This window comes from Mustela putorius, unplaced genomic scaffold (genome assembly GCF_011764305.1).
Source record: "Mustela putorius furo isolate JIRA1106 unplaced genomic scaffold, ASM1176430v1.1 tig00003866_pilon_pilon_pilon, whole genome shotgun sequence".
Taxonomy (NCBI): domain Eukaryota; kingdom Metazoa; phylum Chordata; class Mammalia; order Carnivora; family Mustelidae; genus Mustela; species Mustela putorius.
In genome coordinates, this window is record NW_025422018.1 from 3,037,476 (window position 1) to 3,062,709 (window position 25,234).

At 36.5% G+C, this 25,234-nt stretch overlaps 2 protein-coding genes across 9 annotated transcripts in view; one reads left to right on the top strand and one right to left on the bottom strand.

The window, feature by feature from the left end:
• The window catches only part of SCLT1 (sodium channel and clathrin linker 1), a 179,390-nt gene extending 175,635 nt beyond the window's left edge, over positions 1–3,755 (bottom strand). For all 6 annotated transcript variants that reach the window (XM_013053900.2, XM_013053898.2, XM_013053899.2 and 3 more), the window contains exon 1: positions 3,143–3,755. In XM_013053900.2, coding sequence (XP_012909354.1) covers positions 3,143–3,176 — 34 coding nt within the window. In that variant the 5' untranslated portion in view covers positions 3,177–3,755. The remainder of the gene's footprint in view (positions 1–3,142) is intronic.
• CUNH4orf33 (chromosome unknown C4orf33 homolog) lies at positions 3,731–25,001 on the top strand. Of its 3 annotated transcripts, none has more exons than XM_013053901.2 (6): positions 3,731–3,820; positions 14,917–15,106; positions 18,157–18,217; positions 20,575–20,626; positions 20,765–20,964; positions 23,181–25,001. In XM_013053901.2, the coding sequence occupies exons 2-6, from the start codon at positions 14,926–14,928 to the stop codon at positions 23,284–23,286; spliced, it is 600 nt and encodes a 199-aa protein (XP_012909355.1). In that variant the 5' UTR covers positions 3,731–3,820; positions 14,917–14,925; the 3' UTR covers positions 23,287–25,001. The 3 variants fall into 3 exon arrangements, with proteins under 3 accessions (XP_012909355.1, XP_004747970.1, XP_004747971.1); XM_004747913.3 differs by lacking the exon at positions 3,731–3,820 and adding an exon at positions 3,833–3,967; XM_004747914.3 differs by lacking the exon at positions 3,731–3,820 and adding an exon at positions 8,793–8,958.
• The last annotated feature ends 233 nt before the right edge of the window (positions 25,002–25,234 follow it).

Here is a 25,234-nt window from a genome sequence, read left to right on the forward strand (position 1 = left end):
TGATAAAAGATGTGCAAATCCTATATATGAAAAACTACAAAATACTGCTGAGAGAAATAAAAGAATAGATACATCAATGGAGAGAATATACCTTTTATTGATAAGAGGACTCAATATCATTTGATATTAATTCTACACATATTGATCAACAGATTCAAAGCAATGTCTCTCAAAATCTCAGCATCTAGTTGAAGAAGTTGACAAGCTGATTCTAAAATTCATATAGAAGTGCAAAGCACATAGGACAGTCAAAATAACTGAAAAAGAACACATTTGAAAGGCTAACATCATCTGATTCTATGACTTACTACAAAGCTGCAATAATGAAAAACACTGGAATACTGGTGCTCAAACAGATAAACAAATCAATGGAACAGAATAGAGTCCAGAAATGGATGAACACAAATAAGGCCAAATGATCTTATTTAAATATTTTATTTATTTATTTGACAGAGAGAGAGAGAGAGAGCGCGAGCGAGCATGCAAGTACAAGCAGGGGTAGGCTCCCTGCTAAGTGGGGAGCCCAATGAGGGGCTTGATCTCAACACCCTGAGATCATGACATGAGCTGAAGGCAGACACTTAATGGACTGAGCCACCCAAGGGTCCCAAGGACAAATGGTTTTTGCAAAGGTACAATGGTAATTGATGGGAGAAAGGATAATCTGTTCAATTGCATTCATATGCAAAAAAGTGAGCTTTGACCCTTATCTTGCACCTTATAGAAAATCTAAATCAAGTGGATCATAAATCTAAATGTAAAACCCCAAATTACGGTATTTCTTAGAATAAAACATAGAAAATCTTTGCAGCCGTTGATTAAGCAAAGGTTTCTTAGATATGACATCCATAAAAGAACAATTTGAGAACTTCATAAAAATTAAAAACTTTTGAGCGCCTGGGTGGCTCAGTTGGTTAAGAAACTGCTTTCAGCTCAGGTCATGATCCTGGACTCCCGGGATCGAGTCCTGCATTGGGCTCCCTGCTCAGCAAGGAAATCTGCTTCTCCTTCTGACCTTCTTCCCTCCCCTCTCATGCAGTCTCTGTCAAATAAATAAATACAATCTTTAAAAAAAAAATTAAAAATTTGGCTCTGTGAAGAACACTTCAGGGATAATGAAAAGAAAAAATAAGTTCATCTAAACTTCCCAAATCCCCGCTACAAGAATGACTTTTTCATTCCTTAGCTTGATAAATAAGTATTTCTTTGAACAGGTCTCTAAGGACTATCAGATTTCCCTTCTCAGATGGAGGTGGGAGAACGGTGTTCTGAAAATGTGTTAGGAGTTTACTAGAAGAATGGTCAGGTTTGGAATTGCCTGTAGTTACTTGTAAAGCTAATGCTTTATCACAGGGGTTGCCAGTTGAGAAACACCTAATCCAAATGGAACAAATGAAGAGAGGCAATCAAGATCAAGAAGTCAGTATAGAGAAGGTTAAAATAGGTGGGAGAACGTCAAGCCATCCTTATTCACCGCAGCTGGTGTCAAGGTGTTTTGCCTACTAGGGTAACCCACTCAGCTGTAACTGGCACACTGGGTTCAGTTAAAAGGAAAAATTGGCTGGCTCATTCCTCCAAAACTCATAGTTTGAGTGACTCAGGAACCCTCCCCACCCCAACCAAACTCATCACCAAACTGTTGTCTCCCACCATGCAAGATGGTGGCCAGCCAGTCTTCCTTACAGGGTGGCAGATATTCCCACTTCAAACTTGAGAAATAATGCTAATGTTACAGTATCATTATAGTGCAACAATAATTTTAAATAACATATATAGTGTACTTAATATGTACTAGAAACCATGCTTTATTTATGTCATCTCATTTAATCCTTACAACCCTTATTGTGCTATTCTTTCCATTTTACAAACGAGAAAACTGAGGCACAGAGGAGCTAAGTAACTTGCGAAAGGTCAAAGACTTGAAAAGAGATAAAGCCAGAATACGAACCTAGACAGAATGAATTGAGAAGCTGAGTTCTTAACCACTGGTTTCTAAAGCTTCCAAAATGGTACTTAGCACTTTTTTCCCACCTTCCCTGTTGTTTAAAGCAAAAACCTCAGTTGCCCTCTACCTTATTCTCTCAAATTCCCTAATCTCCAATCTCACCGTACTACCTTAGTTCACTTCTTACCAGTATGTTAAGTCACCTAACAGCTCTGCTATAATGCATATTCCTCGTAACAGCCATACCAGGCTTTTCAAATCACAATTTGATCACGCTACTCTCAAGCGAATTCCTTTCAGTGGTTCCGATAACCTGTACAATGGTCCAAACTCCACATACAGCCGACAAGGTCCTTCACTATCCAGTCCCATTCATCCCTTTCAGCTCCACCTGGTATTTGCCTGTATAAACCACATTCCATGTAAGCCAACGTTCTCGCAAGTCTTTAACAAACACATTCGTAATCCCCTCAACGCTGAATATACTATTCTCTTTGGGATATCGACACAGTTCTTTAGTAAATTCGTATTATTCAAGTTTCAGGACAAATGGCACCTTCCTTTGGCCACAGTTAATAATAATCCTGTAGTAGTTAATACTTGTTGAGCACATTTGTTTACTGTCAGGTATTACAAACCTTTTACAAATTTTAATACTCATTTAATCATTCCAACACCTATGAGGAAACGGAGGCAAAAGCGTTAGCACTTGCTGCCACTTCACTGTATGGAATTTAGGTATTTCCTTCCCCAAATTAAATTCCTGGAGGGTAGAACTGCCCTCATCTTTGAAACAGCTCTGCCTGTATAGAGCCTGGCACACAACTAAAAACAGGAGGAGTTCAATAAACATCTCTTTACAAATGGCCAGAACTGTGCCTCCAGGTTCTAATGGCCGACTTGGAAACTATTCCTGGCCGTTAGCACTCTAATATCTCCAGAGCATGCGAGGAGCAAAACAACCATGTTTAGTGTCTAGGAGAGTCCCATGTAAGCTTAAGGAATCCTCCAAGGATTTACCAAACGGTTCTGCTTAAGTATATACACATCCCCACACATACTACCAAGCTTTCTGCAAAGCTAACTTTTAAGTTTTTACAAATTTCCATGCACCAAGCAAGCATCAGAAAAATATCTGCTGGTCAGCAACGACGACCTTACATGTAAGAATTCTCAATAAAGGAATACGGAGCTTACTTTGATCTCTCAGAAAGTCGATTTCTGTAGCCATTTCGATAGAATTTAGTTTGGAGATTTCACCACCTTCACTTTCTTCAAGACAAAAATAAACAAAACCCCGACAGCACCACCATCACCAAAAAAGAAAAACCCCAGAACTCGCTGTTCGGGAAAACAAAACTAACGCAACGCTCCGGAGGTTGTCAGGCACTCGGGCGGTGTCATCAGCATCCTCCTCACGCGGCTTCCCCGCCGCGCCTTCTTCTCCCGAGTCCCAGCCCAGCCCCTCGCTCCGGCAACAGGCTTCAGATTTCAGCTCGGCTGGGGACCCGCCAAGTGAATTCTGTTCCACCGCCACCCGAATCCCGGCCGGGGAAAACGGGGACGCGGATGGCTACAGGCGTCCCGCAGGTCACTCGGGGTCGTGTCGGGCCACTTAGGAGACAGCCGAAGGAGCCGCCAAGCAGCCGGGGGGCGGCGTCCTTGGAGGAGCGTCTGGGGTGCGGGCTGACTCCAGGACGACGGGGAAACCCGAGGCCAGCAGCAGAAGTCCACTCGGCCCGCCCTGCGACTTTGAAACCGGTGCCCCGGACCGCTCCTTGGAGACGGTAACGCCGTCTGCGTCATCACGTGGACGTCCACGCTTACGCCATCGCGCTTCCTAGAGTCCTTGCACGCCATTGGCTATTTGTCAAGGTACGGACGGAGCTGTGAGAACCTGGGTAACAGCGGGTTGAGCCACTAGCGAGCCAGCTGGCGAGCTCGCTGGCTTGCGTGTTCCTGTGTTGGAGCCGGTGTTTGTGTGTGTGTGTTTTAAAGAAAATCCCGAAGATGTAAACGTAGGTAGGGCATCTGGTGCATATCTTAAATGCTCCTAGGATCTCTGATACTTGGCATTTCTGGACTGGGAGAACCCGCTAGGCAAAGAGTGGGTGGAAAATAAGTAGATTTCTGCGGCTGGTGGCGGAACCCAGTCTGGAGGCTTCAGAGCCCGCCACCAAGGCTGACCCTCCCGAGGATTTTTGATTATGGGCTTGAACTCCAGCAGCTAAGTACGATCTTGCCTCTTTGGGTCTTTTAGAGGAAGGAAATAGCTGTTTAAATATGTAACTATATCAATAAGGCATATAGGTAAAGGCACTCCAAAGATCCTGCAAACTCACCAGTTATTTCTTTAGAATAACTTTGCTTCCTCGAAAAGAAGAAAAAAGTTACATTTTAATAGGCAAAGCTTTATATTCAGGGGTAAATGACAATTTCCAGTATTAAAAATTGATTTTGTCTGGGTTTAAGCTTTATCTTAATTCTGCGGGGAAATTTCAACACTAGCAGTGAAAACGCTAGCCACTAGTGTTAGTGCTTTTTAATACATTAATACATTGTATGTTTTGGGGCGCCTGGGTGGCTCAGTTGGTTAAAGCCTTTGCCTTCGGCTCAGGTCATTGTCCCAAGGTCTGGGATCGAGTCCCATATCGGGCTCTCTGCTCAGTGGGGAGCCTGCTTCCTCCTCTCTCTCTGCCTGCCTCTCTGCCTGCTTGTGATCTGTTAAATAAATAGATAGAAATCTAAAAAAAAAAAAAAAAAAATAGATTGTGAGTTTTTATTGAAGTAGTTTCACTAAACAGGTCAAGAGGTCCCTCCATTTGGCTTTCTCTTTAACAATTTAAGTTTTCTTGTCCTATTTGCAGACTCTTACATAAAGGAAGTAATGTTAGCAGAATGTATTAAGAAATTTTTTAAATGTGTCCAGCTGTGTCCAGTTAGATATTCGAAGTCCTGAAGCTTTTTCCATACTTAGTACTGAGAGAATGAGGTGGTCCCTTTCTCTAAAGACTGGCTGTTACATAGGGAGATAGATCTAAAAATCATTTTTAAAAAAGTTTAGTTTTGTGTCCGTGAAGATTGAACTTGGTCTGGTGTCTGGTGGCCATGAAGTTAATACAAAAAATTTATTGGAGGGAGAGATGGAGTGGGCAAACTTCTACTCTTTTTTGAAGGTCATTGTATGACTTTCTTCATGAACTCCTCACTGACTTCCCAAGGGGCTTGTGTTTAAATTCTCCTACATTTAAATCTGTATATTATCATATTGTAGTTTAATTTGGCACCAAACAGTTATAAACTTAATTCTACATTTACAGTGTAAGTTGATAAGATACATTACTCTTGGTGAAAGCAAAGAGAACCTTCTGGATATAAATGATGAGTGGTCTTTCCATTGTGTAAAATAAATATCTGAAGTTGGAATTTTTATCTCTGTACTTGAACTATTTGGCTTATATGGTTAAGTTCAATACAAGCTACAGTTTTGAGATTTAGAGTTTGGGGAGCTGGTTTACAAGATTCTGCTGATTTTTGTATTTCAGTGGATTTTTTAAAAATATCTTTCATTCTTATTAAACAAAATTGTTTAACAAAATTGTTACGCTTCCACTCATCCTTTAAGTATTCCCTCTAGTGTTGCTTGCTTTGTTCCTTTGTGTCCTCTACCCACTTTCCCAAGAAAGGTGTTTCCTTAATACTTCATGCTTCTTCCTTCAGTCAAAAATCATATTGTTTTGTAGTTTGTCTCCAGGCTCCAACAGAGTGCCTGGAACTTCAATGAGCATTCAGTAAATATCTGATGAAGGAATGAATTTAAAGAATTCAGTGGATGTGCTTGGAAAGTATCTATTAGTGTAACTGACTACAAGGATGAGATGTGGGAGAAAAATTACTTAGTATGGGTTTAACCATGCTCTAGCCCCAATTTCACGTTTTTATGTTAGATATATTTCTTCAGTAAGAAAACTCCTGAAAATTGATAGCTTTTACTAATAATAATTTTTATAATAAATTGACATTGAGCACCCAGGACTATGTGGAAATCGTCATGAAGAATATAAAGTTGGAGATTTAAGCCAGGGTCAAAACCATATGAAACATTCTCTGATGTCATCAAATGCCATAAAAAAGAGATTTTCAAAAAGCTCTTAATGATAACATAAATAAAAATAATGAAAATAAATAAATAAAAATAAACACAATAGTTATGTTTATTTTAGTGGCACCTGGGTGACTCAGTCAGTTGTGTTCAACTCTTGATTTTAGCTCAGGTCATGATCTCAGGGTCCTGGGATCAAGCCTCTGCATTCAGCATAGAGTCTGGTTGTCCCTCTCCCTCTGCTTTTCCATTTGTGCGCGCGCTCTCTCTCTCATAAATAAATAAATTAATTAAATAATTACGTTTATTTTAACCAGCCAAGAGAAGCATGGCCTAGAAATTGGGAGCTCTCTTTTTAAGCTTGTCTTTTTTATTATTATAATTCTTGTTTAAAAATGATATGAAATCTCTCAGATTTTCATGTAGACAATTTAGCAGTCTTAACTATATGCACATTGTTGTACAGCAGATCTCTAGAACTCTTCCATCTTGCATGACTGAAACTCTATATCTCTATAACTCCTTATTTCCCTTTCCCACCAAAAGTGATTTTTAGAAAACAAAAATCATAGTTTCGGTAAAATGAATACAAAAGCTATTTTCCCCCAAAGAGATTTTTAAAAGCATGTTTTGAGTAAATTATATTTAGGCTGAGCCATATGAAATTGTGATTTTCTTCAATTTCATATGGTCTACTGTAATACTTTACCTGAACAATATTTGAATACTGTCTACACGTTAATGTAATATCTGCTCTTTCAGATCAGAAGAAAATTGTGATCACTTTACTTAAACATGTAGAATATGCACGGTATTCTGAGAGTAACTGTAAAGTTCAGGTGTAGTGAATCCTTGCCGGATTAAACCCACAGATCCTATAGACATTTTGGTAACTCTCAGCAACCAAAATACAGAGTGATTCTATTACTTGGAAATACTGTAGTTCTAGAAATTATTACCTTTTCTTTAGAAGTGAGGGAATTCACAGTGCTTGGATAGACAAAATCTGACTTGTATGTGCCTCCCTGGGTGAGACTAATTGAAAAACAAAGGAGGAGTCCCTGAACACTGGGTCTCCTTTGAAGTTTCCTGGCCGAAAATGGCCAAATTTCCTGGCCAAAATGGCTGCTCAAGGTCCTCATCAAGGGAGTCAATATTTAGGTTTTGAAGAAAAACAAGCACCTGTGGTGGTCACGTACTTCACCAACTCCTTGCCTCCTCATCCTTATCACATGCTGCTTCATATGTTATTATCCTGACCATTAAAGTTACACTTTCTTCCTCACTTTGTGCTTACACCTGACGTATTGCTAAGACCCCAATAAAAGTGGAGACAAAATTTAGCACAAGGCCTTTCTCTGCTAGGGCTTCTCGTGCCCAGACCTCTCCTTTCTCCTGTTAAGGTGTATGGAGTAATCTTTTCATTCACCATCTGAGGGTTTGCTGGTCAGACTGGACAGAGAAGTTTAAAAGTTTATGTATGACTGTTTTATGAATTTACTTACCTTTAATCCTGTGTAGAAACAATAAGTTCACACTGTCTTGGCTGAAAGAGACACTAAATGAAGGAAAATAGGTTGATAAATGCTGAAGTTACTAGGATAAGTAAGACTGAACCAACCAGAACCATGTTGTACATCTCTGGAGCACTTAACCATATTTTATTATATCAAGGGTCAGTTAGCCTATCCTGCCTTGCGTCTAGTTTTATATAGGAAAAGCACTTAAGAAACTTGTAATTTTAGTGATTTGAGACAGAGAAATATTTCCTTTTTTTAAATTTATTTTTTTAAGATTTTATTTATTAATTTGAGAGTGAGAGAGAGCATGAGCCTGATGAGGGGCAGAAGGAGAGGCAGACTCTCTGCAGAGCAGGGAGCCCAATGTGGGACTCGATCCCAGGACCCTGAGATCATGACCTGGGCCAAAAGACAGACTCTTAACTGACTAACTTAACCGAAAGGCATTTGAGAAATATTTTCTTTAAGCAAACCTGTATATACTTTAATAATAACAGCTTATCTTTTCTGAGTATTTACTACATATATGCTAGGCACTATGCTAAAAAAAAATATATATATATACACACACACACACACACATATGTATACACACACAGTGTACATTGTGTATATAGGTATTATATATATATATATGTATCTCACTTACAAAATCCTTTTTACAGTAACTTGTTGATGATCATAGATGGAAAGTGCCTGAATTGGAATTTTAATCTAGGCATTAAAATGTCACAATCCTTAATCACTATGTATATGCCTCCCAGTAGTCCCAGCAATGTAATATCATTTACATTTAGGGTAATATTGTTTATGGCCAGTGTAATATAATTAATTTACAGCTTTGCTTATATTGCCAGTTAACCTTTAGTTACATTAAGTGAATTATTGCTGTATGTGTTCTATTGTAATCCTAATGATTTATAGTTCATTTTAAGATTGTTACACAGTGTTTATATTACTGAATTACCCTTTCTTCTCCATCTAAAAAACCACTCAAGTTTCAGTGGAGTGATTGAGTTTTATGGTGGTCCTTTCACATTTTTCTTTCTTTCTTTTTTTTTTTTTTAGCCTCCTTTTTTTCTTTATAAGATTTTATTTATTTATTTGATAGAGATCACAAGTAGGCAGAGAGGCAGGCAGAGAGAGATGGGGGGGAAGCAGGCTCCCTGCTGAGCAGAGAGCCTCATGTGGGGCTCTCTTCAGGACCCTGATACTATAACCTGAGCTGAAGGGAGAGGCTTTAAGTCACTGAGCCACCCAGGTTCTCGGGCAAAAACCGGATAGAGTGGGCTTCAGTCCTCCAAGCCCTGGCCCAGCCTGTGTAGGAATCTGGGCGGAGCCTAAGGCTCTCCAGTCACCTCTGCAGAAAGCCGGGAGCTGAGTGGAGCAAGGTAAAGAACTTCCCGGTCTGTGTTCTCTTCTTGTTACACGGTGTTTCCTCAGTCATTACTTGCACTTTGACCTAGTCTTGTTAGCTTTTTCTCTGCTAACTTATTTTTCAGCAGCTTCTTCTGTTGGAACAGTTTACTCCCGCTTTCCGTCTCACTTCCTCATTTCTCCATTTTTTTTTTATAAGGTAGGGGTGCAGGTGGAAGCAGAATGCAAACTGAAAAATAATTATTGTAGGAAACTAATGAATATTTCGTGAATAGAAGAATTTGGAAATTTTCCTTGTAAAACGTTGTGTTGAGAAAACATCTTTTCCATAACTTCCTAATTTTAACCTTTGTGGAACGTTTTTTGTCTCCTAGGCACTTAGGAGTTCTTTCTCATTTCTCTTCCTTAATTTCCTTCTATAAGGCCTGTCCATAGTACAGACAAGCATGAAAATAATTTAAAAATTGTGACTTTTTTGATGAAAGGGTAATTTGGAGAGTAGAGGTTAAAATGTGGAAAAACACAAATTAGCAATGAACATTCTTTTAAGAAAGTCTGAACAACCAGCATCAAAATTGTGTAATAGGCTGGTGATCACTTTGAATGAATATATTCCTTCAATAATATTCCCAGTATTCATTCTGACATTTCAGTAATGTTCAGCATATACAATATAGAGAAGAGGTAGATTGCATACTCTGAGAGATCCAGCCATAAAATGGACTTTACAAAAATATATTTAAATTACTCATTTATTTTTTAATAGTGTCTATCATAGTATAAAATCCAGGTAGTTTTGTTTTTAGTAACAACAGTTGAAAGTAAACCTCCCTTGCTCTGTTGTCTCAAGTAAATAATTCTCTCAAAAGAGGTAACCACTGCCATCACTGGTTTCTTGTGTATGCTTCCTGAGATAGTGTATACTTTCACAAGCATAGATGCAAATAGTCTTCTTTTTTAATAAAATAAATTCATACTTTTTGCACCTTGCTGTTTTCACTTAATATATTTTAGATATATATAGAGAGAGTTGCTCTACTCTTTTTTAGCAGGTACATAGTAATTCATTCCATGATATAGCATAAATTCCTTACCATTCCTCTGCTGATGGGTATTTAAATTGCTTATGATATTTTGTTATTGTAGACAATGTCACAGTGAATATCTTTATACTTATGTCATTTTTGAATATGTGCACGTGTAATAACTCTTAGAACTAGAATTACTGAATCAAAGAATATTTGCATTTTTTTGTTTTGATAGATTTTGAGGGATTGCTCTTCCCAGAGGCTGTACCAGTTATGTCCCAACAATAATAATGTGATTATTTCTCAGTCCTCATATCACAGAATGTTGTCAAGCTTTCCAGTTGGTGAAAATAGTAATTTATTGTTGTTTTAATTTGCATTTCTATCATGTGAGGTTGAAAATTTTGCATTTATTTTCTGCGAACTGTTTTTTCCCATTTTTCCACTGGGATATTGATCTTTTTCCTTATTGATTTCTAGGAGCCCTTTAAACATTAAAGAAGTTACTGATTTGTCTGAAATACATGTTGCAGATATTTTTTTCCCGAAACTGTCTTTTGATTTTGTAATGGTGTGCTTTTCTTTTGGTGGGTGTAAGCAGACTTCTGCTTTCAGTTTTGTTATTTTTATTTTTATGCGGCCAAATATATCACTCTTTTCTTTTATGTCTTTGGGTTTGGGGTTATATTTTAAAAGACTTTTCTACTCTAAGATCATCTTTAAAAATCATTTTTTCTTTTTTAATTTGTTTTTTATTTGTAAATCTTGGACTCATTTAAAACTTAGTTTGGTATATAGATCCAACCTTATTAAATTGGACTACAAAATGAACCAACTGATAATAGACCTAGCTGGTTTAGCTACATGAGCCTTGGTTGGAATCATCTCTGAGAATCATGAGAATCATCTCTAACTCCCCATAGGCTTATACTTAATTTCCCTAGCACCTGGTATGGTACTCAAAAGAAGCGAGTAGTTAATAAACTTTTGATAAACTAAACTGAAAGGAAGTTTCTAGATATATCACCTTATTTATAGTTGTTTTGGTTGAAAGAGAGTGATACCACAAACACAGCTGATTTCTTAGAATCATGAAATTTTGGATCCAGAGACTAAGGTGATTATTCACTTGATAAATAAATAATGAGTTCCTATTACTTACAGGCATTCTAGTTGGGAATGAGGAGACAATAAACAAATATGTCATGTGGTATATAATGCTGTGAATCAAAACAGAGCAATGTACAGGCAGTAGAGAATGACAGGAAGTAGAGCAGGGGGTACACACTAGCACAGGTCACAAAGGACATTTACAGTAGAATTGTCTTTACTTCATATGAGCACATGTGCAGACAAAAAAATTGAGAGGTCATGAGAATTAAGCTTCAGGAGACAGTTCTCAGTATCCCTTGGAAGTTGGAAGGAGAATCAGTTATTTCTGTCTAGGTCCAGGTTATCTTTAGATTACATTGTAAATTAGTGGGTAGGACTATACTTTTTTAGGTTATATTGGTTATAAATATTATGCACACTTGGATTAACATAATTGTCCTTTAAGCAAATTAACAAATTTGTCATTCTAACAGGAAACTAAAACCATTTTATGCAGTTAAAGCCAAAATTACATTCTACCCTTGGGCATGTCAGCCATGGCACTTCTTACAGTATTGGCATTTCTTACAGTAATTTTAAACACTACTCAAAAAAATCAGGGAAAAGGGCCAGTAGAAAGTCTTGAGGTATCCATACCTTATACTCTCAACTAGAGTAGCTATGCTTTTATATTTAATTTCTTCTTAACTTTCAGATAAGATTACATTTAGAATTAATTTGAAGCTGTAAAATACACCTCACTCTGACCAGACATGTGCATGGAAATTACAGGCCATTTTTAGGATCCAATCACTGAATGTGCTTTAATTCCATGTGGACGTAGAGATGATTGCCTTGAAGAGCGAGAAGTTGGAAATTCCCTGGTGGAAACCCTACTGATTAAGATAGGGATCATTCTAATGTGTACAGTATTTTTGTACATATGGTGGTTCTGTGGAGAATGAGTGAATCTGTCAAAACTTCCTAGTTGCAAAATTATATTTTGCCAGGATTGTCAAGCTCCAAGTTAGGAGAATAGCATTTTCTCTCAGCATATTGGTATAAGAATCAGATTTAATCAGCTTTTCTAACATCTTGACTTATTCTTATGTCTTCCTGAATGCTTCAAGATGATACTTAATAGTACCAAAATTTGGGATTGAAGTTTAACCACTTATGTATGAGGAATGTGCTTTGATATTTCAACTAAAGAAAATCAGTTTTTAGCAGCAATGGCCATGGTCGCCAAACTGGAAAGAACCAAGATGCCCTTCAATAGACGAATAGATAAGGAAGATATGGTCCATATACACTATGGAGTATTATGCCTCCATCAGAAAGGATGAATACCCAACTTTTGTAGCAACATGGACGGGATTGGAAGAGATTATGCTGAGTGAAATAAGTCAAGCAGAGAGAGTAAATATCATATGGTTTCACTTATTTGCGGAGCACAACAAATAACATGGAGGACATGGGGAAATGGAGAGGAGAAGGGAGTTGAGGGAAATTGGAAGGGGAGGTGAACCATGAGAGACTATGGACTCTGAGAAACAACCTGAGGGTTTTGAAGGGGCGGGGGGTGGGAGGTTGGGGGAGCCAGGTGGTGGGTATTAAGGAGGGCACGTATTGCGTGGAGCACTGGGTGTGGTGCAAAAACAATGAATACTGTTACACTGAAAAGAAATTTAAAAAAAAATGTTGGTTAAAAAAAAAAAAAAAGAATCAGGGCGCCTGGGTGGCTCAGTGGGTTAAGCCGCTGCCTTCGGCTCAGTCATGATCTCAGGGTCCTGGGATCAAGTCCCGCATCGGGCTCTCTGCTCAGCAGGGAGCCTGCTTCCCTCTCTCTCTTTCTCTCTGCCTGCCTCTTTGTCTACTTGTTATCTCTTTCTGTCAAATAAATAAATAAAATCTTTAAACAACAACAACAAAAAGAATCAGTTTATTATTGAGGTTTTTATTCCATATAAATCAGTACTAAATTCTACAAAAATCAGAATCAATTTATACAATCCTATCACTCACTGTGCTTACTTTAATAATAAAGAATATAAATTACTAAATATATCCTCTTCTCAAGTACTATTAGTTGCAAATGGGTTGTAATACCAGAATTATTTTGAAGTTTTTGAGGTTATCAATTAAAATTTGTTAACATGTAGTAAAAATTAGGAAGAGCTATATACTTTAGAAAAAGGTTTTCAAAGATCTTGGATTCCTGTGTAGGACAGAGCATATATATTTGGATCTCCCAATGATTGGTACCTAGTAGTATCTATTCATTGAAATAAATTTATCCAAAACTTAACTTATTTGCAGTAAAAATAACATATAAAGCGAGGAAATGCATTCAAAGACTTCAGATAAGGGAAATTTAAGTCTGGAAATAGCATTGTTACTAATCAAGATTATCTTCTGAACAAGACATAAGGACCTCGTATGATTTGGGGACTCTACCACTCTTAAAAGGAGGTTTGCACCTCCTTGCAGATTCCTGAAATGTCTTCAGCTGGGAAAACATGACTACATTGATTCAGTTTCATGGTTTGCCAACCATGTGGCAAACAGACAAATCTGTTTCTTGATTTGTAATGAGGATAAAAACGGTTCCTCTGTAAGTTTGTTGTGAAATTAAGTGAGATAATGTTTATGGAATTCCTGATATAGTGTTTAATAAAAAATGTAATTTTGGGGGTGCCTGGGTGGCTCAGTGGGTTAAGGCCTCTGCCTTCAGCTCAGGTCTTGATCTCGGGGTCCTAGGATTGAGCCCCGTATTGGGCTTTCTGCTCGGCAGGGAGCCTGCTTCCTCCCTATCTCTCTGCCTGCCTCTCTGCCTACTTGTGATCTCTGTCTGTCAAATAAATAAATATATAAATCTTTAAAAAAATGTAATTTTGTTACTAGAATGCTATGGATGTCTAGTTAATCCTTAGAAAAAAGGCAAAAATGCAAATACTGCTTGTATCAAATGTATTTAGTCTATTTCAAAGTTTAAATGCTAATTCTATTCCCATTTCTAATTGGGAGATAAAGGATTAACCAAACGTGGTCACTTAATATGTGAAATTTCAACAATTGAAGTAGCTAAGAAAATCTATACCCTGAGACCAAGGAAGACAGTATTAAACTCTATTAACTTTGAAATGGTTGGAGTACCTCCTGCCCTGCAACTCCCACCCTAAAAAGAAAGGGTTTTAGCCAAAGAAACAAGTGTTAGCAGAAGTGCTTCTGATGACTTATAGAGTTATTTTTTTTAATCAGATCGAATTTTATTAGAATGATCTTGATTCCCAAGGGATCCAATAATTCAGACACCTGCACATTTTAGAATAAGAGACAAATGATGACATAGAAACTCATAATGCTTATAGTTATTAAGTATATGAACAGTGTCATCGGTGGACTTAATTACAGTTTTTAAAGACAAAGCACGAGAGATTGTGAACTGAGAAACAAACTGAGGGTTTTGGAGGGGAAAAGGTGTGTGGTTGGGTGAGCCTGGTGGTGGGTATTAAGGAGGGCACGTATTGCATGCAGTACTGGGTGTGATGCATAAACAATGAATCTTGGAACATTGAAAAAATAAAATAAATGATTTTGATATACTCTTTACAAGGTAACTTGGGCTGGATCTAAACTTAGTTCTAAAGCTTTTAGGATCCAAAAACCTATTTTACAACAGAACTCCTGTCCATGGTTTGCCATAACACAAATGGCCTTTTGACTCTCAGAACCATGTTCTTGTCACTCTGCTGCCTTCCTGCCTGCTATTTGGCATTGAAAATTTCATTTCCAACTAAAGGAAACATTTGTAAATTGTTAAAGAGTTTGTTTTATTCTTTTTTCCTTTAGAGTCTTCAGATGGATTTTAAAATTCAGTACACTTGGGATGGTTTTCCCGTGAAGCATGAGCCAGTGTTTGTCAGGCTGAATCCAGGTGATGGAGGAGTGATGGTGGAAGTTAGTGCTCCATTTTTCAATGATCCTCCAGCCCCACTTGGAGAACCAGGAAAACCTTACAATGAACTGTGGAATTATGAAGGTAAGTGGAAGTACTGTATTTTACTGCAAACATAAATCTCTATAATAACCTCTCCTAGAACTATTATTGTAAGAAAGTGAGCACTCTTACGAGCAACTGACATGCGCAGTTTCTTCCGTTCTCTACCAATCTCTCATTCTTTTTCACCATCACTTATGTGACTTAAGCTATGTAACTAGAACACTGAAAAATGGCAATGACAAATCCAGATTTTTAAATTGCTGCCATAGTTCTTTCGTTTACTTCTGATACCTATTTTAAGGAGAGTTCAGCATTTCTGTTTTGTCTTTAAGTATCTTCGAATTGCTACTTTAACCTTATAAACCTTCTCTGTGGAAGTTTGGGGATGTTTTACTTATTATAGAAATACTGTCAGCCTTAATAGGAAATGTAGTTTTTATTTTATACTGGCAATTAATCTCACATGTCAAATGAAGGCTAAAGGACATGCCATAAAATTACACTGTGCCAGATTTGCTCTATGATCCCCTTCTAATGTATCATAATTAAGCTACCAAACTTATCTTTCTGAAATACTCTTTATGATTCCACTCCTCAGATGGCAAACCATAACTATCCCTGAGATGAAATTCAAACCCTTCCTTTAAGCTTTCAGAATACTCATAAATTGGGCTATCCTATTCAATCAAAAACTCTTTTTTAATATAACAATGTTACATTAGTTTCAGGTTTACAACATAGTGATTTGACAAGTTTTTACATTATGCTGTGTTCACCACAAGTGTAGCTACCATCAGTCTCCATAGCACTGTTCCAGTACCACTGTCTATATTCCCTATGCTGTTACTTTTATCTCTGTGACTTATTCATTCTGTGACTGGAAGACTGTATCTCCCACTCTCCTTCATCCGTGTTGCCCATCCCCCTACCCTCTGTACCCCTTACTCTCCCCACCCCCAGCAGCCCTGAGTTTGTTCTCTGTATTTATGGGTTTATTTCTACCTTTTGTTTACTCATTTGTTTTGTTTTCTAGATTCAATATGTAAGTGGAATCATATGTCAACCAAAAGCTTGACTTCTGAAAGGCTAATTGTCTTACTATCCATGCATATTCTCACCCATGTACCTTTTCTCATTCTATTCCCTATCCCCTGCCTCTCATGCACTTAGTTCAAGGTCTAATATAGGTTTCATTTCTTTTAAAGAAAGCTTTGGGGGCGCCTGGGTGGCTCAGTGGGTTAAGCCGCTGCCTTTGGCTCAGGTCATGATCTCAGGGTCCTGGGATCGAGTCCCGCATCGGGCTCTCTGCTCAGCAGGGAGCCTGCTTCCTCTTCTCTCTCTCTCTGCCTGCCTCTCTGCCTACTTGTGATCTCTTTCTGTCAAATAAATAAAATCTTAAAAAAAAAAAAAAAAAAAAAGCTTTGATGGTTCCTGTAGGCCATACTAACTTCTGTATAGCATATATTTGTCAGTGTTAATTTTTATCATATGTGAAACATGTTATGTTTTACTGATACAGAACTTGTATATATCAGCTACCTGCTGGTATAGACACTAGTGTGACTTATCTACCAGAGGTACCACAGACACCAAACTCAAGAAGTCCTAAACTCAACTCATCCAGTTCTTTCATAAACCTGCTTCTTTCCCCAGTTGCTCAAACACTATAATACATCAGTTTACTACATATAGAAATATGAGAGCTTTCCAAGATAACCTTTTCTCTCACTCTCCATATTTGGATTTATTTATGAGTCTTACCAGCTTCACCTCCTTAACATTTCTCTGATTTAGTTAGTACCTCTTCTTCATTCACACTCTTCGTACCGTAGGTTGGGCCTTTGTGATCTTTTACTTGGGCTAGTCAAAGCACCCTTTATGGTCTTTTTACCCTTAGATCCATCCTTCACTTAGAAGCCAGAGTGATGGATCTAAAATGAAAATTCAAACTCATAATTCAGGTCCTTGCAAACCTTCTCAGGCTCCCTGTCCTCTCAGGATAGTTTCGCCCTTCTTATTATGATCTTTATATAAGATTTTTCATGACCTAGCCCCTTATTCTCTTTGCAGCATTCCTTCTCTGTGCATTGAAATGTTTGCCTAGGAAGACCGGACTGCTTGTAGTTCTTTAAGGGATGATATTTCCTAATCATGTACATTTGGTTGCACTTCTCTTTCCACCCTGGAATGTCCTTCCCATCATTCTTCTTCCCCCAATTCCAACTCATCTTTCAAGGTGGAGCTTAGATAGCACCCTCTCCAGGAATCCTTCCCTAAACCACTTTTTGAGCTAAGTGTCTGGGTTTTTTTTGGTGTGTGGGTGTAGCAGCAATCCATACCTCCTTCCCTCTTGGTATTTTTATTAAGAGTATCCACTTGGTGGGCACCTGGGTGGTTCAGGGGGTTAAATGTCTGCTTTTGGGTCAGGTCATGATCCCAGGGTCCTAGAATTGAGTCCTGCATCAGGCTCCCTGCTCTGTGGGGAGTCTGCTTCTCCCTCTCCCCCTGCCCCACTCCTGCTTTCTCTTGCCATCTCTCTCTCTCTCAAATAAAAAAATAAAATATTAAAAAGAATTCAACTGTATATTTGATTGTAATGACTGCATTATATTCTATTGCATGGAATATATGAATTCCATAACTTACTTAAGAGCTCTCCTGTGTAATAGTTTTATTTATATCATAGGAAATAACCATGTAGATCATTCTCTATTTTTGAGCAATACTTAGATGAATAGCATTATACTTACTTTTCCCAGTTCTCTGATTATTTCTGAAGATTAAATCCTAGAAGAAGATAACTGGTTCAAAGTCTGTGTAATAACATTCGTTTCTTTAAGAACCTCACCCAACACTAGGCTTTATTAATATTTTTAATCTTAGGACAATCTGATATGGGAAAAATTGGTGATTTGTTTTTTATGTATTTCTTCTTCCGGGCAATGTGTATTTATTTGCTTTCCCCCTTTTCTTATGAGATAGAATTATAGTTAAAAATAATGAGTTAATTCACTTTATACTCTAAAAAAATAATTTATTAGTGAAGTAAAATTAAATTTCTTGGTATGTCTTCTCTCTGTTTTCAAAAGTTGTGGAAGCATTTTTCTTGAATGACATAACTGAACAGTATTTAGAAGTTGAACTTTGTCCGTAAGTATAAAATTTTTTCTAACTCACAGCTTCATAATTTGAATATAGTTAATTTCTGGTTATAAATTATATGGTTCATGTTAAAAGCTCAACCAAAAGGAAGAATGCTAATCTGAATTACATATACTTTATTCTCAAGTAAAACATATTTTATAAATGTTTGAAAATATTACATTGATACTGTTTTCAATTCACTAATGTGGTTGGTTTTCTAATAAATTGAAAGTTTTTTGGTAAAATGAAAAATCATTATAAATAACAGGAACTGTCTTTCATTACTTATTATGAAATTTATATCATTATGAATTACCTATTCAGAAATAAAGGGAGATATAAATACAATGAATTGAACTAGTTTCTTTTAAGGAATTTTTTTAAATAACTAGATTAAACTTAAATTTTATGTGTTGCATAATTATATAAATTTTATGTGTTGCATATTCTTTCCTTTATTCATCATTCATTTATTGAGTGTATACTACATCACTTTGTCTTCAGTGCCAGGGATAAAAATTAAATGACACATAGTTTTTTTTAGACTTATTAAAAATATTAATCTTGGACTCTTTTGTTCAAATTTAACCAGTCATTTGGAAACCCTGTTTACTTTGTTTACTTTACTCTTTTCCCTGCATATGTGAAAAAGTAAATTTATACCTACTTGTTATCTATATGATAACAAATTCTAAATTAGTAAAATATTTAGTAATGAAATATTTCTTTGTATTGCCACTTTTCATTTTAAATGACCTTTAAATACCTTTCAGTATCTAATATTCGGTAGCCTCTGTCCCTTTGTAGGGTGGGCAGAGTCCCAAACAGTTGATTTAAATATTTTAGGTATCATTTTCTTTTCCCTTAGTTTGATTTCTTGCTAATTCTAATGTGGAAAGCCTAGCTGTTCATAATTATATTTTTGAGAATAATCATATATCTTTGTCACCTTTTAACTAACATGCCAGTGTCTTTTATTGAAAAATATGACTTAACTGTCTTGTGAGGTAAGAAAACTTCAACTGCTGTGTGATTATTTTCATCAAACAGGTGAAAAAGCTAAGGCAAATAGGTTTATTACTTGTCTAGAAAGCGGTTAAGAACTTGGATATGTTAGAAATTCTAGTTTTATCCTTAGTTTTAATTTCATTAGATGATAATATCAGTTTATTTTCACAAAGTGAAAATGGATGAATAGGATAATTAGATTCCCTTTTGTTTTAAAATTATGTGATAAACATGTATAAAATTAATAATTTAAAAATATATTTTAAGTTACATTATTAATAAGTTTAAAAATCTGTAGAGTAATGTGGCTTCATATATTACGGGACAGTTATCAATCAATTATTATGGTTTTGCTTCTGACAATGAACTCCTGTGACAGTTAATTAACCTCTGGGAAAGCAACATGAAGAATATTGTTGTTTTGATTTGCAAGGACTTTTATCCCTCCTAGGATATTCTGAAAGTTGCATAATAATAATAAAAATAAGCAGAGAACTTTTAAATGAAAAATAATAATTGTCTTCTGTTGGAATAGTTTACTGAAGGGAAGTCTTCCCTGAAAAGATCACAACAGAGCATCTGAGTAGAAATGTTCAGTCTTTTCCACTGACAGTAAATTTGCTTCATATAATTACTTAAAATCCTTTGATTCTAACTGACCTGATTAATCCCAATTATGCTCTCTTAATAGAATTTCACATGAGGTTATATTTTGTTTATCTTGAAAAATGTGTCACCAGTGTCTGAAACTAATGGTAAAAAGCAGGAAAATACAAGAGGCAGGCAGGTTGAGGACAGTTGTGCAAGAGAATAGATACAAATTAAAATCTTCAACTTGTTGACCTGTAGTAGACAATCTATGTTTTTATTTTCTATCTTCCTAATGAGCTTCAGATAGTTCTTTTTTTTTTTTCCCCCATGGAAGTAGCCTTTAGTAAAGTTATTGGATTCAGACTTTGAAATTGGTGCCAGCTTCTCCTAGAGTACATATTTTTTGAAATGGGCTTTATTGAGTACCGGATACTATGGTACTCTCCACCCCTTTTTCATACTTTGTACCATCTAACCAGTTGAAGTATTTTTTTATATAAATTCTTATTTACAGAATATAAAAAGCAGTCTGGACATGTGTAGCTTTATGCTTTTCACTGCAGTTGTCTGAAAAATGATAAACTCAAAGATGCTATTTCTAAGTAACTGAGCACACTAGTCCTCTCTTTAATTATCCATTATTCATTTGCATCTTTTAATTATTTGGAAACTGAGTTATAAGCACATATTGCAGATATGAAGGAAAGTAAAGAAGGTAACATTTGTTTCTTTCAAACACTCATGACAAATTTTAATTTTGACAGTCATGGACAACATTTGGTACTCTTACTCTCTGGAAGAAGAAATGTCTGGAAAGTAAGTAAATAAAAATATTAGAAAAAAATCCCTAAATGTAATCTTTAAGATACATATGTAAAAGATACATATCTTAAATAGAATGTTTAAAATATAAATCTGAATTTACCTTATGTGTTTCACATGTTGTTTCTGTAGCAAGAACTTGCTCTGTCATACAAAGTGTCTAGAGGAGAGACAAAATGGGAAGGCAGAGCTTATCTTCCTTGGAGTTATTTTCCACCAAATGTGACAAAATTCAATTCATTTGCAATTCATGGATCAACAGATAAAAGAAACTATGAAGCTCTTTACCCGATACCTCAACATGAACTGCAACAAGGACAAAAACCTGATTTGTAAGTAGAAATTAAATGAAGATAGGTTCCAACTCTGAGTTTTTGGTAAACTAATTATGGGTAGAACAGTAGTAACATTTTTCACTCCAAGAAAACATATGTGTTCAAATATCTAGTAGAGTCATATGTTCCCTGATGGTCCTCAGTAAATACTTGACAGACTGACTTTGGACAGACATAGTCTCTCTTACTTCTGTCAGTAGAGCACTGCACTTATATTTCCATAGTGGTATGAGAAAAATCTTGCTTAGTGAGTATTGCAACAGCAAGTATCAAAATATTGTTGCGAATTCATTTATGATTCCTTTCAGAGTTAAATGGCCAGAGACATCTGTGTTCTGGTATGAGTAAAGGGTTAATAAAGCCTTTCTTGCTGTTTGAGAATGTGACCTTCAGTTAACTTTCTAGCTTACTTTCTCTGGTAACCTCATAAAGATAAAAATGTCAACTGTATTTCTAGGCAATTTTGCCTGTCATAATAATGACCCTTAATTGGTGAATTGATTCTGATCTGAGAGGAATTATGAATAAACTCTGAACACCTGATAGGGGCAGCATGTCTTTGGGATTTCCCTTTAGAAGTCTTGTTTCCCATGGGGCTGTTAGAAATTGTAATAGTGGAGTTGTTATCACAAGAGATATTGGCTTCTGTGGCGCAGCAGGCATATAAGCTAAGGTATCTCCTATACTTCCTCAGTTTGAGTCTTAGCTCTTTGCTCCTGAAGCTGTCACTTAAGGAGAATGTAGCTCTTGGCCAGCTTTCTTTGTGCTTCAAGGACTGCTGTAAACACAGTAAAGGCAAATGCTTTACTAGGGAAAAGCTGAGATTCCTGCTCTGTATCTCTCTGGGTGTGCTTGGTGCCCAGTCTGGTGAGTTTGCCTGTTTACGAGAGCCTAACAGAGATATCCTGGTGAGCTTTGTGCCATGGTAGACTGACTTCCTGCCTTTTTACCTTTAGAAAGTGCTATACTGTCCTTCTCCCTGTAGCTTTCTCCTTCCTGTTATGCTCTTACTTCACTCACTTTGCCTTTATCTTTTCTAGTATATTCCTTTATTCTGCCTGACACACCTTTCCCTTTGCTTTTGTCCCCAGTCCTAACCCTTTTCCTTATCCTTCCCTTTTGCTTTTCTCTTCTTGCTACCTCTTATCCATCTCTGTTGTTTCCTTAACCTCTTTTATTGTTTTAATTTTTAAAAAATTGAAGTATAGTTGATACACAATGTTACATTAGTTTCAGGTGTACAAAATAATGATTCAACAAATCTATATACTACTCTATGTTCACAACTGTAGCTACCATCAGTCTCTGCACAATGAATGCTGTTATAATACCATTGAGTATATTCCCTAGGTTGTACTTTTTATCCCTGTGACCTATTCATTTCATAACTGGAGGTTTCCTTAACTTCTTAATTCTAGATTGAGAGTGTGACTAAACCAGGTTCAGCCTGGTTCAGTCTGATCAGGGTAGCAGAATGGGACAGGAATCCAAATGCAACTTACTCAGGGCCCTCAAAACAAGATGGCTTGTTTCTCTGGTTCTTGACCAGCTAATGCCTTCCTGTATTCAGGCTTCTCATTTATAAGTTATTAGAGACTTACCCTAGATGAAAGTATGAGTATACCATTGTTCAAGGTAGAATCAAGGTAGAGTCTGCTGCGCAGAATGATTTCCTGCACAGCTGAGACCCATTGTAACATTTAGTCAAGCCTTTGTCTCCTCATTAAACCACAATACTTAAATGGTTTTCCTAGAAAGAAAATAAGTAGGATTAAATCCTTTTTACATTCACCTCTTTTGCTTTGGCAAAGTAGTCAATCCTCTAAGTTACAGAGCTGAAACTTTAAAATGATTTTCTATATAGCATAGAAAGTGTATCAAAATTAAAATGTAAAAACATCTCTAAGGGTATAATACTTGTTTAAGGCTAGATAGAATCAGTCAGGTTTTGAGGGTTGATTTTTAATTCTTCCCTCAGCTGTGAGGGAGCTTTTCTAGAATTAAGAGGAGAGTGTTTTGAAATGTGGGTGAATTTCAGAGCTGAATGTTTGATAGCAAGAGTGAGAAAGTTTTACACTTAGAATTCCTCTTACCTTTGGTATTTTTATAATGTTGTTCTGTCACAGATGTGACAAATAAATAGCCCTTCAGGACAACTATTTTACAAATGCATAATTTATTTCAGTTCCCACCTTCTTTTTCTTTGTGTTTAGCCATCGTCTGGAATACTTCAAGCCTTTCAGTTTTAATACACTGCTTGGAGAAGAATGGAAACAACCAGAATCAGAGCTGTGGTTAATAGAGAAACCTGATGTATAGGACTATAGTAGATGACCATATCAATCATTTCTTCTCTGTATCTTTTAAGGTAAACCAACAATATGTATAATCTTTTTAATCATGATACCACCAGTACACTTCAAGAACAACTATTTTCATAGAGATCAGTGAAAATAGAGTATCTTTGTAGCACGTTGTATATGAATTAACAAGAAAATAGAAAGTTTGTAGGTGACTTTATCTAGAAAGTGAAAATGTTTCTCAGAGTCATTCAGTCTAGGAGCCATCATATTCTATCTGCTTTGCATATCCATCACCCCGGATATCCCTGACTCTATCAACTAACACTGTTATTTCTCTTTCTACCTCCCTAAACCTTAGCCAGCCTGACACTGGAACATCTTATTTGTGCATTTTTTTAAAGTTCCGTGTAACATACACGGATTCTTTACTTGGAATCTTCTGTGCATTCTTGAAGTAGATTGAAAACAATGACCTATTTCAGATAAGCAGGACATCCACATCTGTTAAGGCATCATTAAGATACATATGTATATAACCAGCTGTTTTTCATGTCTTGAGATTATTTTTAGTCTGTAGAAGGAAATGGAATGAAGTAGTCTTAAATTTGGGCAGCAGGTTCTACTTTCATTTACAAACAGATGACATTTTCTTAATGCTGTTAAACCAGATGCCAAAATATCTTCACTTTATTTTATAAACATCAAACACTCCTGGTCTAGAATTTTTCAAATTTTGTGTTGTGATATAATTCAGTGTTTAAAGCCATCTAGTATATCATCTATGAATTTCTCCACCAAACCTGGTCTTTCACTAGCATTCTTAACTCAGAGGCTAGCAGTCTTTCAGGAGAACTTTTTTTTAAAGAACTTTTATTACTTGTACAGAATACCTAGTTGTTTACTCAACAATGTAATTTATCCTCTTGTTTTTTACTAACAGAACCTGAATTTTTAGGGTCATTGCACAAAAACATTTTTCCAGATTCCTTTGCAGATAGAAATGATATGCAAAAACACTTCAGGTTAATGAGATGTGAGTATGCAGTGTTAGGTGGAACTTCAAGAAAAGATGTTTTAAAGATGAAAGATTCAGCTGCCTTACATGTTTTACCTTTTGTCCTTTGCCCTCCTCTTACTTTTTCCTGCATTGCATAATTCAAACCTGAGGTAACACACTAGCTATATTGTATCAATGAGGAGACAGTCCAGGTTCCCCTGAGCAGTAAGGCAAAGGGCTTGTGTTCTAAACAGTGCAATAGAGTAATGTATCATATCTGGACTGCCCACCTATAGATTTCTTTACATAGGAGAAAATAAGCTGCCTAATTTGCTATTCCAAATTGATCTATAGATTCAGTACAATCCCACTTAAAAATCACAGGCCACTTTTTGGGGAGTATAAATTGACAAACTGACTCCAATTTTATATGGAACAGCAAGGAACCTCAAAATAGCCAAAACAATTTTGAAAAAGAAAAAGTTGGAGGACTTATACAATCTGACTTCCAAACTTACTACTAAGCTTCAATAATAAAGACGGTGTAACTTTGGCATAGATTTAGACAAATACATCAATGTAACAGAATAGAGAAACCGGAAAGAGAACAATATGCAGTTCTTTTTATTTTTTTTTATAAACATATAATATATTTTTATCCCCAGGGTACGGGTCTGTGAATCGCCAGGTTTACACACTTCACAGCACTCACCATAGCACATACCTTCCCCAATGTAAATAACCCAATCCCCTTCTCCCAACCCCCCTGCCTCCAGCTACCCTCAGTTTGTTTTGTGAGATTAAGAGTCACTTATGATTTGTCTCCCTCCCAATCCCATCTTGTTTCACTGATTCTTCTCCTACCCCCTTAAAGTTCTTTTGATTTTTGACAAAGGTGCCAATGTATTTAAAAGGGAAAAGGATAATCTTTTCAACAAATGGTATTGAATTACTGTAAAAATCATGA

Coding starts and splice junctions, on each gene's coding strand:
- CUNH4orf33 (XM_013053901.2), top strand. CDS start 14,926: ATGGATTTTAAAATTCAGTACACTTGGGATGGTTTTCCCGTGAAGCAT. Junction 18,218..20,574: donor TTAGAAGTTGAACTTTGTCC/GTAAGTATAAAA, acceptor TAATTTTGACAG/TCATGGACAACATTTGGTAC. Junction 20,965..23,180: donor CAAGGACAAAAACCTGATTT/GTAAGTAGAAAT, acceptor CTTTGTGTTTAG/CCATCGTCTGGAATACTTCA.